This window comes from Thermobia domestica, chromosome 6 (genome assembly GCF_964235325.1).
Source record: "Thermobia domestica chromosome 6, izTheDome1.hap1.1, whole genome shotgun sequence".
Taxonomy (NCBI): domain Eukaryota; kingdom Metazoa; phylum Arthropoda; class Insecta; order Zygentoma; family Lepismatidae; genus Thermobia; species Thermobia domestica.
This window is the reverse complement of record NC_137459.1, coordinates 115,803,613-115,820,396: the sequence shown is the minus strand read 5'-3', so window position 1 is coordinate 115,820,396 and position 16,784 is coordinate 115,803,613. Positions and strand designations below refer to the sequence as shown.

The 16,784-nt window shown below is 37.9% G+C and overlaps 1 protein-coding gene across 6 annotated transcripts in view; it reads right to left on the bottom strand.

The window, feature by feature from the left end:
- LOC145688160 (small glutamine-rich tetratricopeptide repeat-containing protein alpha-like) overlaps nucleotides 1-16,784 on the bottom strand; it is a 140,854-nt gene that overhangs the window by 48,953 nt on the left and 75,117 nt on the right. For 2 of the 6 annotated variants that reach the window (XR_014131848.1, XR_014131849.1), the window contains exons 6-7: nucleotides 16,297-16,362; nucleotides 13,412-13,469 (exon numbers count right to left, since the gene is read on the bottom strand). The exons of 3 other annotated variants lie outside the window; for them this stretch is intronic. Coding sequence is in view for 1 of the 3 variants with exons in the window: in XM_081761983.1 (XP_081618109.1) it covers nucleotides 16,297-16,362 (66 nt within the window). In the remaining 2 variants the exon portion in view is untranslated. The remainder of the gene's footprint in view (nucleotides 1-13,411; nucleotides 13,470-16,296; nucleotides 16,363-16,784) is intronic. One more of the 6 variants, XM_081761983.1, reaches the window with a different exon arrangement.

The window sequence follows — 16,784 nt, the reverse complement described above, 5'->3', positions numbered from 1 at the left end:
CCAATTCGCGCACACAGCAATCACAACTCGTCCAGTATGGAAGAGAAAAAGAGGTATCGAAGCAGTTCGTTCGCGATTGTTTACCGTGTGACTAAGTTGGCCTTATCAGCAGCAGCATCAAGTCTTCGAATACGTTAAGCATTTGGAGAGGATGCCATAAACGAACGCATCACCAAGCATTGGCTCCAGAATTTCAGATCGGAAGAACTAAGTCTTTGGGATAAGCTTTGTGGTGGACGACCACAAGTGTTGGATGACAAAGGCCTGAAGACAACCATAGAGGGGGACAGCCGTCACACTTATGGTGAACTTGCCGAATACTTCCTGGTTTCCGAGGAAACAAACTTCACCTGCACCGCACAGGAAAGAAAGAAGTACAAGTTGAGCAAGTGACTATCCCACACACTTTAGGCAGTCAACAAGAAACAGGTGTTGCAGCTTGTTTGTCGTTGATGCCCGGCACGGCAACACACCCATATTTGATCGAGTGCTCACGAGTGACGAAAAGTAAGTCCAGTATGACACTCCCATGCGTATCAGATATTGCTTTTCACCACGTGATCCTATGCCTCATACTTCAAGACCATATTGGAACCACACAAGATAATGCTCTGTGTCCGGTGGACTAGTCGCGAAGTGGTGCATTACGAGTTCCAACCACCAGGCTGCACTATTATTGTGGACCTGTATTTGCAGGAATTGCAACGTGCGCAACATGCATTGCAATATGAGCTAGTGTTAGTTAATCGCAAAGGTGTGCGACAACGCGAGATCATATGTGACGACAACCAAGAATACCATGCTGCAGCTTGGCTGGGAAACAATGTGCCATCATCATGTTAGCCGGACCAAGTACCATAGATGACAATCTGTTCCACTCACTGGATTACTACTTACGTAAAAAGACCTTCAACACTGAACAGACCTGCGGTACGTACTCTGACTGAATTCAAGACCCCTGAGTCTTATCGCCAGAGCATTGTGCAGCTGCAGAAACGTTGGCAAAAGGTGGTGGATGCTGATGGAAATTACTTCGATTGACTGACTAAGATTTAATGGGGACGCTAGCATCGAGGTCACTTGTCCCTATCCCACGATTAACACGGACTGTCATAAATAAAATTTAAGAACAAATATGGCAAAATATAAGAAACAAAAAACTGCTAAAAAATTAATAAAACTGAAAAGAAAAAATGTATGAGAATACCAAATATAGAATATTAACAATAAGTAGTAAATAAATAATAAACAGTAATAATAGTAACAAGAGAAAATATATAATAATAAATAGTAATAATAGTAACAAAGATTGTTTGACATGACCTTACCACGAAATTGCAGGTGGCTTACGAACAGGTGTATATTTTGTTCTTTACGGGGTAAGAACCGTATCACTGAGCCGGCGCATATGCTGGCTAAGTTTTAGACCGGTGGTATAATTTGAGGTGATGACCTGGAGTTTGCCGAAGACCAAAACTAACAGAAACACGTGGGATCTTGGGGGGTTTACTGGTTGATGTGACTAGGGTCTAAATTTCTTGACTTTTGTCGGGAACAAAATCTGCTAGGGTGCAAACGTCAGACGTCTGGGTTGCCACAGATTTACAAGAAGTAGCTGCAACAGTTGAAGGACACAGAATGCAAGGAAGGGATACTTAGCATTGGTACCAGAGATGATCAACAACCATTAGCTCTCGGATACATTTCTCACGTTGAAAGACTGGACAATCCTAGACCAAGTAGAATGCTCGCCTTTGCAGTTGACACAAAATGGCTTAGTTACTGTACAATATTCCGCATTATAGCTACCCCGGCCAAAATTCACACAAAGAGCAGCACTTGCATTACATGACGAGCTGGTACGCCCTAAATGTTCACATTTGAAGTAGCTCAGGGGAGTGGGAATAAAGGGATGGACCTTAAGTTGGTAATAACCAGACTTCACGTAGTCCGGAACTGTAGACAAACGAGGCAAAGATCAGTGACTGAGTAGCAACGAGTTCATGTGACTTCTTACTTTTGATGAGAGTTAGTCAACAAGTTCTTATTTAATCTCCTCCTCGGTGGCATTTGGAGATCCCAACATGATATCACACTGCGAGAGACGTTCAGTAGACGATAGAGTTCTACTGACACGTTCACTGGTCCAATGGTAGTAAATTTGAGTAATTTCGCTGTTTACTTCTCGTCGACAGTTTCCACAAATAAAGTGCCATTCCGTATTTTCTTGATAACTTTAACCTGTTCGGCGTTATAAGTAATAACTTTGTTGATAAGGAAAGGGAACAAGCTCTTAATAGCATTCGGACGGCTAGCTTCAGAATTTGCACTATCAACATCTTTAATCACAAGAAATAGGACTACAGGCGTCGGCATACTTGTCTTTTCCATACTATCTACAACTTGAGAGTTTGTCTCGCTCTTGCTTGTTTTGGGCTATTTACGAGGTGAGCCCGAATTCGATTTTAGTGTCCATAAAAAAATGGTATTAAATATACACTTACAAATATAAACTCTGTGTGAATACAGCAACTTCACACAGGGGCGCTTGCGAAGATAACTTATGCTACTCTCCTGTCTATTCCATAAGCACGCCCTCACCATAGGATCAGCGTGGAGCCGACGCGATCAAGGGGAATAAGGATGCAGAAAAACTATTCCAGTTGACGGAAACGCTTGGCCCCGGAAAAAGAAGAACTGCAAATAAAAGAAAAAAAACTGTCGAACGGAGAAGATAGACCCTCACACCCCACAGGAAAACAAAACGTGTGGATTATATATATATATTCAAAGACTCGGGCACCAGACAACATGAACACTGAACATACACAACAGCAGGCCGGGATGGATGCATGTCCACCGTAGATGGAGAAAGATGTCTATGGACCATCCACTTCCCAAGACTCCCACCAACTACCCGCGAGTCCAGCAGTTGTACTCGCGCTAAGAGGGCATGTGAGAACATGTGGATGATGAGTGATGCATGCATGAAAAATGAAGCAGCCCTCTCAGTTTCATCCCGTCCCCAACGATGGCATCTGCAACATGGAGGGGGTGGAGATTACTTCGAGAGCTAACGCTGAATACCTTGCGCTGTTAAGTCTATCGGTTTCTGACGAATCAAGAACGAAAAGAACCTTTTAGGTTGCTTTGTATTATTCACTTGCACCAATAAAATATGGCGGATGCACATGAAGAGAAAGAATTCCTTTTCAGTCCCTGTGTGTACGAGCATGAAACCTTGTATACAGGGTTGTTGGAATTTTCCCCAGCGTTTTTTTTTTGGGGGGGGGGTTAACCCACATAAAAAACTCATAAAACCCAAAAACGTCCACCTCAAAAAATATATTTCAAAACGGATTGAAATAATAACCTTAATGTGATCATAATTATTGTCTTTAATCGTATTTATTAGTATGTGCCTAGTGTCAGAATTGGCTTAAAATGTGTGTTTATCACCAGAACAGAGTACTACTGAAAACAAAACAGGTTTGGGAATCATGCATATCAAATTTTGTTTGCACTCGATCAAATACGCTGTAACAGAGTTCAACTGTAATCTATTATATAAAAATGAACGATGGAATGATAATGTGGGAGGAAACGGGAGTATCCTAAGACCGATGCTGTCTCCTACAAACTTACTTGGGCGGGGATAGAACCAGGGACACCACGCTCCAGAGGTAACCCCTCTACCATTGAGCCACCGTGCCCCCTACAATTTCAAAAAACACCAGTTCACATTGCTGATGACACTTCAAAGTCTACTTTTAAATGAAAGGATAGTAATGAAAATAACCAGAGAGAGAGAGAGAGAGAGAGAGGAAAAGAAAAAAGGTGAAAAATAATGACATAAAAACTTTAAATTTCTTTACAGATGATCCCCAATCAAAGGGAGATTCCGTTATCTTACCTGTATCTATCTATACACACACACACACATACACTAGGATTCTACATCAAGTGTACCGTCTAAATAGACACTGCAAATCAACAATTTTAAAATACATAAATATAATCAGACACATGCAAAACATTTCTAATGCATAATATTTCTACGACTCACATCATGAACAACACAAACGCACTTTACTAAGTTTGATAAATTTCTTTCTCTTATTGTTGTTGTTAAAGAATTCTCTAATCATGCTTTCGAACGTTTCATTTCTTGAATGCAAAAAAGGAAAAGAAAAGGATAGGAACTTACAGGATCTAACGTTACTTGTTTCCCCTCCCAACTTACCTTCAATGTTTCCTTTCAGCAACTTACAGACTACGTGTGCAACAATACTTTTTATTCTGTATTAACTAATCTACAAACTAATTTTATTTCTATGTCCTTACGAAACACCGAAGTTACGAAGCGCAGAAGCAACTACTTTTGTAGCTAACGAATCACCCTAAGTTTTCAATCAACCGAAGTTAAGGGTGAATAGTCCACGATCTCGTCTCCGAGGTAGCTGGATTACAGAACCCAGCGACAGCTACCGGAAAAATCCATCTACAGAGAATTCTGCATTTCTGCAATTCTAACAATTATGACTTATGTTTGTAATACATGATGTTTCAAAATGAATATCAGGGCTTTAAGTCTTTCAAGTATTTATTACAATTAACTTACAATTATAAATACTATATCAAATGAAAGAGCAACTCAAACAGTTTTGTACGCACACCTGTGCATGCACTGTTCCCTGTCTGCCGTTAGAAAGAGCTAGTACCAAAGATGGCGACCAGAGAGCAGAAAGCTTTTTGTGTTTTACATTTTACAAAGACTGAATCTGTAATTACAGTGCAACAGTCTGTGTGGAGAAGTTCAAGGAGACGCTTACAATTACATCCTTATCGTTTGCAGTTGCTACAACGTCTAAAGCCTACAGACTAGGGTTTATGTGCCAACTTTGCAAATGTTGCTGCATGACGATTTTCTCAATCGTGTCTTCTTCAGTAATGAATCGATATTCCACCTAAGTGGCGATGTGAACACTCATAATGTTTGCATCTGGGGGTTAGCAAATCCTCACGAGATGGTACAGTTGCATCGAGACGCCCCTAAATTGAATGTATTTTGTGTCATATTCCAGCGGAAGGTTTATGGGCCTTTCTCGCCTATCGACTCGATGTGTTCCGTGTAACGCGCATATTGAACACTCGAACCAAAAACTGTTTGAATTGCTCTTTCATTTGATGTATTATTTATAATTTTAAGTTAATTGTAATAAATACTACAAAGACTTAAAATCCTGATATTCATTTCGTAACATCCTGTATATTAAGTTTCACTTTAACCATGAAATAGACATCACTTCCACGTACTTTTACAGATATGATTCCCTTTAAATTAATTTATAGATGTAAGAAAATCAAGAGAATTTTTTCACCGATGGAACACCAAATCTAGGAGCAACACTAAGAAAAGCTGTGAAGTAAGAAAACGTTAATCATCATGAAGACAGGAAAAGCGATACGTCCAGATGACATACCTGTAGAAGCATGGAAGACTTTGGGGTCAAAAGATATAAATATTGTATAGATCCAAAGCAGAAAATCAATTAACAGGGGGGAAAATGTCAAGTCAATAGAAGGATAGTGTTATTGTGTGCATTTTCACGGTGAAGGGAGACGTACAGGACTCTGGAAAAGTAATGTCACATACGATGAAGATTTGGGAGAAAATTGTAGATGGACGATTACGGGAGGAAACATCATTAGAAAAATAATCTGGATTTATGCCGGAGAAGAGTACAACAGACGCAATTTTTATTTTCAGAAAAACAAAAAGGATTGCATATGGTCTTTGTTGATTTGAAAAAGGCCTACGACAGAGTACCACATCAGGAAGTAGGGAGATCTCTGAGGGAAAAAAAAAGTACCTGAGAAATATGTGCGGATAATCTAAGATATGTATGTATACAGGAGCAATGATGAAAGTAAGTAGTAGTGTGGAATTAACACATCAAATCACATTGGTGTTCAGATTGGATTGATTACACCAGGGTTCAGTCTTAAGCCCTTACATCTTCAACACTGCCATGGATCTTATGGAATTTAAGATGTGAGGGATCAAGCTCCCTGGCGTATGATGTTTGCTGATGATCTTGTACCATGCAACACAAACAGGAAATAAGTTGAAAGGAAAGTAGAAAGTTGAAGTGTCTTTGGAAGATAAAGGCCTAAAAAATTAGTAGAAAGAAAACTGAATATCTCAAGTTTAACTGAGAAAGAAATGGAGACTCAAAGCTGGAAGATGAATTGTAGGAAGTGAAGAATTTTAAATGTTTAGGACCATCTGTTCCCAAGAATGGTGATTTGGACGTGGAAGTACAAAATGCACGAGGGATGGATACATAGGAAAAAGTGGGTGACGTACTGCGACTACATAATTATGATAAAGAATAAAGGGGTGTTTACAAAACAGCTAAGCCAGCAATGATTTAAAGAGCAGAAACATGGCCAATAAAGAAAGCAAATAAAACGAATGTTACTGAAATGAGAATGCTACACTGGATGTGTGGGATAAACAGTGAGGGACTGAGGAATCAGAGAGTAAAGGGAACAACAAAGGTTGTAGAGATATCTAAGACTGAAGAAAGAAAACTACAGTTGTATGACCATTTAATGAGAAGAACAAATGGCTGTGTTAAGAAGAGTGATGGAATGAAACTGAATAGCAGGAAAAGCAGGGAAATGGGTAGGTATGGTTAAGAATGACTTCAGGGAGAAAGGTCTAACAGGGAAATAATTCTGGGACAGGGCATTATGGAGAAGACTCGTCAGAAACATCAACCAAACATAATTGGGGAAAGACGGGGTAAAATCTTACGTAACAAACGAAACAATTTTGATTTTATAAAGACGGCGATAATGAAATAGTTGGTAGAAAGTTGATAAACAATACTGAAATGAAATTCCCTTTTCCACAATTAATAATGGTCAGCCAGAAGGGATATGCTCAATTGGATAACGCGTGATAAACACAAGGCAGTGAGCATTAATTGTAAATACACGACAGTACGTGCAAATCAAGAAAATCCAGAAAGTATTGTCCAACATAAAGTTCACATTGCTCAATTGAAAATTAACACAACTCAAAATTATCAACTTTTCAGGAGAGTGACTGGAATATTTAAACTGAAAATAAGGTTCTGTCAAAGAACGAAGAATAATTTTTAACTTTTAGTTTCTTTGTATTTGGATTATATCTGTCCACAGCACATCTTTTGAAAGTCTGGGTACCGTAATAAATTTAGAATTTGATTTTATGTATTTTCCCCATAAAGAAAAAAAAAAAATTGTTAAAAAAAACAGCCAGATGAAGCCAGGGGTGTAGCTCCAGGAAGGATAGATGGAGCTTCCAGTCCCCGAAGCTATTTCTTGTCCCCAAATGATATGTCTGTTACATGTTTGATTAATCTTGTTTAATACAGCAAATGAAAGAATGTTTATTATAGGACATAAAAATCTTACAAAACGTCAACATATTAAAATAATTAACAGAACTGAAATAACCATCCACTTAGTTCTCTTATTTGTCTAACTATGTGCAAACATTAGGATTAGGTTAGGATTTCGATTTCTGGGCTTTCGGCATATAAGGCCATTTAGCCTGTCACGTTTTGAGGGATGATGTTCCTCGGCGAGCACACAATCCAGGGAAAGGGAAAGAAGAAAGGATGGGGGAAGGAAGGAAGCGGCCTGTGACCTATAAGTTAGGTATCACCCTGGCATTTGTCTGGTGTGAATAAGGAAAACCCAGGTAAACCTCATTCAGGGTTGCAGGCCTGAAAAAGCGTTTTACACTTTTCGACCGAGTGTCCCCACCGGGAGTCGAACCCGGGACCGTATGTGCAAAGAGTTGCGAATTTATTACTATACTACCGCACAACAGTATCTATGAGTTTACTCTTATTTTTCAAGCTTTTCTACTACTATTTCTTTTACCATTTTACCCATACGAAGACGGACTAACTCATTCATTTTCATAAACAATTTGTTTAACCCCATGAACATCTCATTGGTACGTTCTTCCTCTACAACCTGAATAATAATAATAATAATAATAATAATAATAATAATAATAATAATAATGTACTATGTTGTATTAGATTGGTACTAAAGAAATGTCCACTTTGACGTCCGGTGGGAAACTGACCTCAACAACACAACACAGGGATGGACTAAGGTCACGAGTCTAACGTCACAAACTCAGCACACGTCCAGCAAATATGCTGGAGTACCCAGTCAGGAAGCAGTGCGTTTTTGAACTAGGTCCTATGAAAGTGCGTGAATGATTTTTCTTTGCGAATTCACCCTCGAAAAAGAAAGAAAAAAAAAACGCATTTGAGGCAGGAATGAAGAATGAGCGCATCATTCTTCATTGGTGTGTCTCATTTCATTCCAGTGACACCACTGCAAAATGGACTCACTTGTGCGCAGAACATCATATCCAAATATGCTCCTCGGGAACACCGTGGAAGTGGGCTCTCGAAATATTCATACAACTGCAGATGAGTTAAGACATACCACTATCGTTCGGTTGTTCCGTGCAATCAAAAAGGTGAAATAGTTGGACTCATGGGTACCACATGAGTTGACACCGGTTAACAATTCACGCCTGAAGGTGATGCAGTTCTCTAAGTTAAGGAATAACCGGGAAAGTTTCCTGCATCGGACTGTCACTTCAGATGAAAAATGGATTTCTATGACAATCGTAAACGGTCAGGACAAGGTTGGATCGTAATCAACGACCCCTCCACCCGCAGATGGTGGTGTTGCTGATATGATGGTTATGGAGGGGGTGATTCATCATTTCATTGAGATAAAGTGAAACCATCAATGCAGATCCTTACAGTGCTGAAATGAACAACAAATTTGTCCGCAACCAGACAGAAATGGTATTCTCATGTTGGACGGCGCACTTCTTGGAAGGGAAGGCATCCTCTGATGATCGGGAGGTATAACATAGCTTGAAGACTTCTTTCGCCACGAAATCCAATCATTGGATGTGCAATGACAAAACTATGTGGTTGCAGACGGCAACTATTTTAACCAAAATCTGATTTTTTTCCCCCCCGAAATTACTCAGTTGAAGCGGACATTTCATTTGCACTAACCTAATATGTATGGTGAGGTATTTATTTTCATTCCCAGAAAGGAAACTTTAGGTTTGAAGCATGCAAAACGGCCTGCTTTCCTAGAAGAACTTGCTGGCTACATCGCTGATTGAAAGTCTTATAGTAATTATGTTTTCTGAAGTGTTCTATTACCTTAAGTATGGTTTGTGGCTAGGTATTAACAAAACATTTTTCGTAATTAATTAAAAGAAAATAAAAATAAATAAAATCTGATATGAGAACGTTTCAAAGACTGATACAAACAGTAAGTTATGTTACTATGAGGCGAAAATTAGGAGGAAAAAAAAAAAAAAAAAAACAGAACTAAACATGTTCTAAAATGTCTCCCCTGGTAGAAGGCAAAACCATCGCAAAGAAGTTAGCCTTTGGCTGAGAAAAATGTTGCACAGGTACTCAATTTAGACAAAATAAAAGGTAGTTACGAGACAACCTCATATACAATAGACTAGTCATATATCAAAGGAAAAACGAGATAATCTAATAAAGCACAAAACTATTAATAAACTGAAAAGAATAACAGAGCTGCTTGAAGAAAAATAGTAATAACGCTGGATCCATTATTAAAACATAAACTACAAAAAATCTTACATATTTGTGAATTCCAAATACTGAGTTGAGGAATGATTTGTGAGTGCTTTACTTTCAAATTTAAAAATGTACACAGAAATACAACGCATTCATTGACAAATTGATTTATGTTATTTAAATAGAATTGTTGGCTCTGTAAGATGGTGTTTTCATCTTTTAATTTTATTGATATTCGAATGGTTTCAATTTCTTCCTTGAATTAATATGGAACGTCAAGTGGATAAAATTGAACAATTTCGACGCCATTTCCGTTTTGCATTTAATCGAAGTGTTAACGTAGCCGAAGCTGCTTGTGAGATTTGTGGTGTATATAAAAGACGCAATATTTTGCACTACTGCCCGACGTTGATTTTCGTGCTTCGAAATTGAGAATTTTAATCTCAAGGAAGCATCTCACACCATCGACCAGCTGAGTTCGATGAAGAAAAAAAAAAAAAAAAAACTCTTGAATTACAGTCTTCACAAAAACCCACGTCGAACGACCAGAAAACTGGCGGAGCAGATGGACCATCTTCACTCAATCGGTAAGGTTCAGGAACTCGGTACTTGGGTGCCAAACATTTAGACGAAAATAATAAAAATCGAACGATCTACAATTGCAACCAGCTTGCTCGCTCAACACATTGTTACAAACCAGCTTTCTCTTTACGGCGTTGTCATTGGTGATAAGAAATGATGCCTTTACGTATATGAAGTAGCGAAAACGGCAAACAAGCAACTCTGCGAGTAAAACAAGACCATATTCGAAAGACCATGCTATGCGTATGGTGGAACTGGAAAGGCATAATTCATTACGAATTGCTTGAGGGCACCAAGCACTCAATGAGGAGCTCTATATTAAACAACTGCACCGACTTAACGAACTAATTGAGGAAAAAAAGACCGAACAGACAAAATGGCGTTTTTCTGCAACACAACAACGCCGTTACTCAGAAAACGCAATGTAACGAAAAACGCGATTCAAAAACTAGAATGGGCACGGTCTCACCTTCCATACTTTCAAGATTTGACCGCAGTCAGATTTTCATCTCTTTTAATTGCTTTGCGCAATGTATCGTCCAATAATGACGTGGAATCAAGGGCTTGGTTGGATATATTCTTAGAGTCAAGACCAGATTTCTACTGCAGATTCATCGAAAAACTTACTAAACGATGGGAGGAAATCGTAAACAGCAATGGAAAGTATATTGATTAACTTATGGTTTAAATAAAATAAATTTGACAAAAATGTTAATGAATTATTCCTCAACATAATATTTCAAGCTAACTTATCACAATGTCAAAAAGACCAAATCAACTAATATCAACCACTTTTTGTCTTAAAAAAAAATCATGGTTTAACAACAAATTATTCAGCAAAATAGAAATCGCGTAATTAACTTGGCTAAGGTAGTAACATGAAAACTGCATCAGCTATTATCAAATGAAATTAAATGAAATCTTTGAGTTTTACGTCCTACGGTTCCGCCGCCTAGGCTAAAGGAGACTGTGATGATGAGAAATGAGTGAAATGAAGAAAGTGGGAGAAAACGGGAGAACCCCGAAAAAAAAAAAACACGCACACGGTGTTTGTCCATCACAAAGCTCATTTGTCGCGGACTGGGATCAAACCAAGGACCCAATGCACCAGAGGTGAACGCCCTACCACTAAGCCACCGAGGCCCTTAGGTATTATCAAAATCCTAACATTAATTATTATAATAAAGGTATACAAAATTACAGCAAAGTAGTTGCTCCAAAAAAACTTTGGTTTCTCAGCTTAGAGAGTTGTCACTGTTTTTAAACATCCACTGCAGGTAACAAAACAGACAAGGATACAACTGCTCCCTGGTGCAATGTTTTCACATGACACACTCGTAACCTTTAGAATCATTTCAACAACGTATCTCAATAAGGGTTATTTATGGATTGTATCACTTTTATTTCAACTGAACGATATGGCCTGATAATCCGTTACTTTACCTGATTAAGCCATGCGAGGGCAACGACAGTAACGAACGATTGATCGCTGAATCGCCGACCGAGCAGCTCTATAACTTACCAGGTAACCAAAAGCTGGAATTACAATGCAATAATTTCCTCAACAAACGCATCAACAGAAAGGCAGAGGTAAATGAAAACAACTAATACTAATGGAAAATGAGAGAGAGACTCTCTAGTAAACCCACTGGTAACTCAATACAAAAACCGACATTCGTTAAAATCTCAGAACATTTCGCAACTTCCAATCACATGCAAATATTTGAAACAGTGAAAATTCCAGACGAACTGACTTTACAAATAACATGCAATTTTCCATTACTTGATTTGATATTACTGGTTGCTCAACATACAGAGGATGGTCAAATTATTGGACTCAATATGAAGAAAAAAAGGAAGAAAGAAGACAGAAAGACTGAGCTCTATTCTTTGCAAATTAACAATGTTTCATATTAAGTGGTTTGTGATATCTGTTTTATTTTTATCTGATACTGGAAGCTAACTTTATTTGACTTGCTCTCGTAACAGTGTAGCCAGTTATCGGTTGATGTGCAGAACTGGTTTGAAATCAACTTCTAAAATTTTCTTCCTTTATGTTGTTGTTCTACTTCTCCAAGAGTGAATATCTGTGTTCACTCAGTGGTCTGATAAAATTAAGAGACTATCGATTTCATTTTTGAAGTGTTTTAGAGCTTCAAGCATTTGCAACAGTTTATGATACTAGTACAAAAGCTTGTATCATCAAAGTGAGGCTAAGACTAATAACCGTTTTCTACAACATTAGCACAAGTTCGTGTTCTTGAAAACAGTAATTTACAGAGGGTTGTGGCCAATATTTAAACAACAGAAATTTGTAATATGCATGTAACAAATGTTTATTATTTACCAGAAAGTAAAAATTGTGCTTATTTTCTTTCATGAGATATTTATTAAAGAATCTATATTCTCTGTGGGTAAGAAATCGTGCCAGTATATCAAAAGGTCGAAAGAATTCAGCTCTGATTGTACAACAGACAGTCGAATATCCATCCTATCCTGTCTGAAAAATCTGGGAAGTAATGTTTGTATTGAGTTCTGGAGAGTACATCGAGGCACGGTCAATATCTAATAGTCACCCAAGAAGTGCTTAAGTCAATTCAAATGATGAAATTTACACTCTACGGACTTCTGTCATAACATTTCTAACTTTTGAGGCAAAAGCGAACTAGTGTGCTTTTTGGCAATAAAACTCACCACATTTAACGACCATCGAAAATTTATGGAGCTTAGTAAGAACAAAAAAGTTTGTCGAAGTCGCAGTCACAAAGCTATAATTAATCAAACGACTAACAAATTTTGTTGCATGGCCAGAAGTCAAAATTAATTGCTCAAATCTAGTCCAGAGTGTGCCAGAGAGAGTCCAAACACTTTTTGTAAAAAAAAAAAAAAAAAAAAAAAAAAAAAAAAAAAAAAAAGGCATAGGTACTAAATATTGATCATTGTACGAGATCGATATTTGTGTCAGTGGTTTTACAATAAAGCTAAGGTAATTCAGAAATGTCGTATTAAGTCTAATAATTTGGCCACCCTCTCTACACAGAGTTTCTTCAGACAATGACAATTTTCTGGATAATATACTTAAACATCCTACTCAGCGCTTTATAGTATTTAAAGCAATACTAATGAATTACACCATCACCATATTCCAGGGGGGAAATACAATAGCTTACCCATTGCCAATATGCACTTTCAAGGAATATCATACCCCATCTTACAATTCACAGTTCTCTGCAAGATAGATTAGAACATATTTTATTGAAAGTTAACAGGTCAAATTTACCATTTCACAGTCTTATAGCTTTTCTGATTCTTACAAGTTAGCATTTTTCACACTTACCTTGTACCATAATCTTATTTCTCTATCAACTATATGTTGTTTACCTAAACTGTTACTCTCTTCCTCCCCCCAACATCCTCAATATTCTACACTTCGTATTGGTCAATACTCGTTGATCCAATTAATTCAACTCTTACACAGTCTCACAGGGATGGTCATATCTGGATAGCTGTGATCCAATATTCGCTTTCCGATTATTTTGGACGTCTACTTGGCCTTTACTCGTTTATGATACTGGCTACTTCAAACTGGAAGAAACTAGTTCCGGTGGTTCGTGCAATAGCTTTATACATTATACAGGGTGAGCCTAAAGATATAGACCATTTTTATTTATTATTATTATTATTATTTTTTATTTTATTTTACAAAAACAAGTTTTAATAACGTGGTTGAAATTCATGGTTGGAAGAAATTAAGTGAAAATGAAATCTTTGAGTTTTACGTCCCACGATTATGCCGGCAAGGCTAAAGGAGACGGTGATTATGGGAAATGAATGAAATAGTGGAATGAAGAAAGTGGGAGGAAACCCACGCACACAGTGTTTGTCCACTACAAAGTTCACTTGGCGGGAGCCGGGATCGAACCCGGGACTCCATGCACCAGAGGTGAACGCTCTACCACTGAGCCACCGCGGCCTCCTCATGGTCTTAAATTTACACAAAATTACAAATGTTCTATGTGTCACTCTTTTGTAACACTACAGATATCAATGTAATAGTCAAGTTCTTGCAAACAATTCGCTGCAGCTGCAGTTACGAATTGTTTAAAATCATGCACACCTGTAGGAAGAGGAAAAACATACGTGATCCATAATATATTTCCACACCGGCGTTAAATCCGGAATTATTGGTGGCCAACATGTCCGAGCTCTGCCCTGGTCTGCTGAACGGCCAATCCAACGTCGAGGGATATTTTAATCTAAGTAATTTGTAACTTCACGGTGGCACTTTGTACACAGTACGGCAGAGTGCCATCCTGGGCAAATACGAAACTAGCTTCTTATAGTTGAGAGAGCAATCATTTAAATAGCATGCTTAGGTAGGTCGACTTCTTCGAGCATCGCGTTAAGTCTCACGAACACGAGTCACTGTTTCCTCTGATACGGGTAGTTTCCCAAAACTTTCCCTTGCCCAGATAGCCAATTTACACAAATTTCTCGCTCCAATCGTATATGACAAATGCCCAGTGGCTAGTTGTTTACCATACCCTGTACTAAAACGGCGCTTAAAACGACGTCAACGGTGCTTGATGTGGTGCAAAGGTACTTGATGCTAACATCGCCTAAACAAAAGAAAAGCTGAGGTGGTACACCTGAATACTTTCTCCATAAAACATTATTAAATATTATTAAATGGTTTCTGGTAACATGAACACTTCTCGACTAATAAATCGTTTCATTTATTTGTTTTAGGCTAACCCAGTACAATAACAAAGAATTTATGTTCATTATACCAACAAAATAGAGTGAAAAATCTTTCAGAGTAACGTCCCACAATTATGCCCTTTAGACTACGGGAGACGGATAACTAAAGCAAGTGAATGATAATGTAAGAATTGATGGAATGATCATGTGGGAGGAAACAGGAGTATCCCGAGAAAACCCCCGGATATGTTGTTATGCTCCACAAACTTATTTGGCCGGGGATCGAACCAGGGACCCCACGTACCACAGGTAAGCGTTCTACCACTGAACCTCCGTGCACCCAACAGAATAGAGTGTACTAGAATACAAACTAACAAGTATGAGTGTATACAAAAGTATCTGCCAACACTTTTAAATAATTATTATTGTTGTTAATCTAGTCATATAAATACACAGCCCAAAATTCTTTTACACAATTAATTTTGACCAACTGCATAAACGTAATACTCAGTAATAAAGTAGTAGTAAGTATTGCAAGGCCTGCATATGTATTTATTTCTATTAATGATTGAAACCTTTCTCTCCTCAACTATCGCCAAAACACTTTTAAAGCAAAAATTGATACAAAGAAAGTTTTAAATCTAATGTTTATTTAGAAAAAAAGTGGAATATACATACCAAAATTAGATGCATAAATCTCTTCACTTTGTCTCCTTACATGATAATGATTCCAGGAATGTCCAGCTGTCATGATTTAAGAGCACACAAAATTGCAATGCACGACGTAAAAATAAACAATAATCGTGAAATCTGTTAAGGTTACCGTAAAAATAATTTGACTCATAGGACGAAAAGTACTTCGGTATCTTTTAAAAAATGGTCACCCACCTTCTTTTCGAAATCTGTGTACATTACTTAGAGTTTCCTTTGTCCATTTTTAACACTGAATCTATAGGAGACATGGAGCTACAATTTAATGTGGGATCTGAATCATATAAGGTGCCAACACGAACCAAGTTCAGAACTTAGAAAAAGCTGAAGGTCGGTATTAATATAGGTATGTTAAACAACTTTCATCGAAATCATCTTCACACAGTTTAAACATCGTAACTCCAGATTGTAACTACGGAAAACAAACACTACATTTTAGACTAAAGTGGGTGCCCATTTATTAAAAGACAACACACACACTAAAATAAAACACTTGTATATTCACGTAACCTTGCAACGTTTAACGATAGAATTGTTTATGGATTAGTAAACTCAGTCACAGGTTTGAAACTAGCGCACAGCATTTTTACCAAGTACCTATACACAAGACCCTGAGGTTTGAAAGGAAGCACCCTTTACTTACACTTGAAGTAAGGCTTCCATGCCGTTTCCACCCTGAGCAAGGTCGCCAGACATGATGTTGCTCATCCTGGAAAACAAATATCAGCATCTCTCATCTCCAGTTTTCATTTCAATTTTTAAACTGTTCCACAGCATAGAATGGCTCGTTGCCAAAACCATAATAAAAATTATACAATATAATCGGAAATAATGTTTACCGAAAATCTGCAACGCTATACACACTGGCGGTTACCACAGATTACCATGTAGATTGCGATGAGACCCATAAGTGTGATTTTTTGATGATGGAGAGACATTGTACGTGATACCAAACATGGCGACGCTTAAAATTCTTGTTGTGAAGACAATTCGACAACATAGAACTGGCCGTTTCGTAGGCTCCAGAACGAAATATGTATTAGAAAGTCTTTGTTAAACGAAAACTGGCTCTTATACACAAACAAAGCCCATACTGAGATAGTGCGCAATAATTAAAATCCATAATATTCT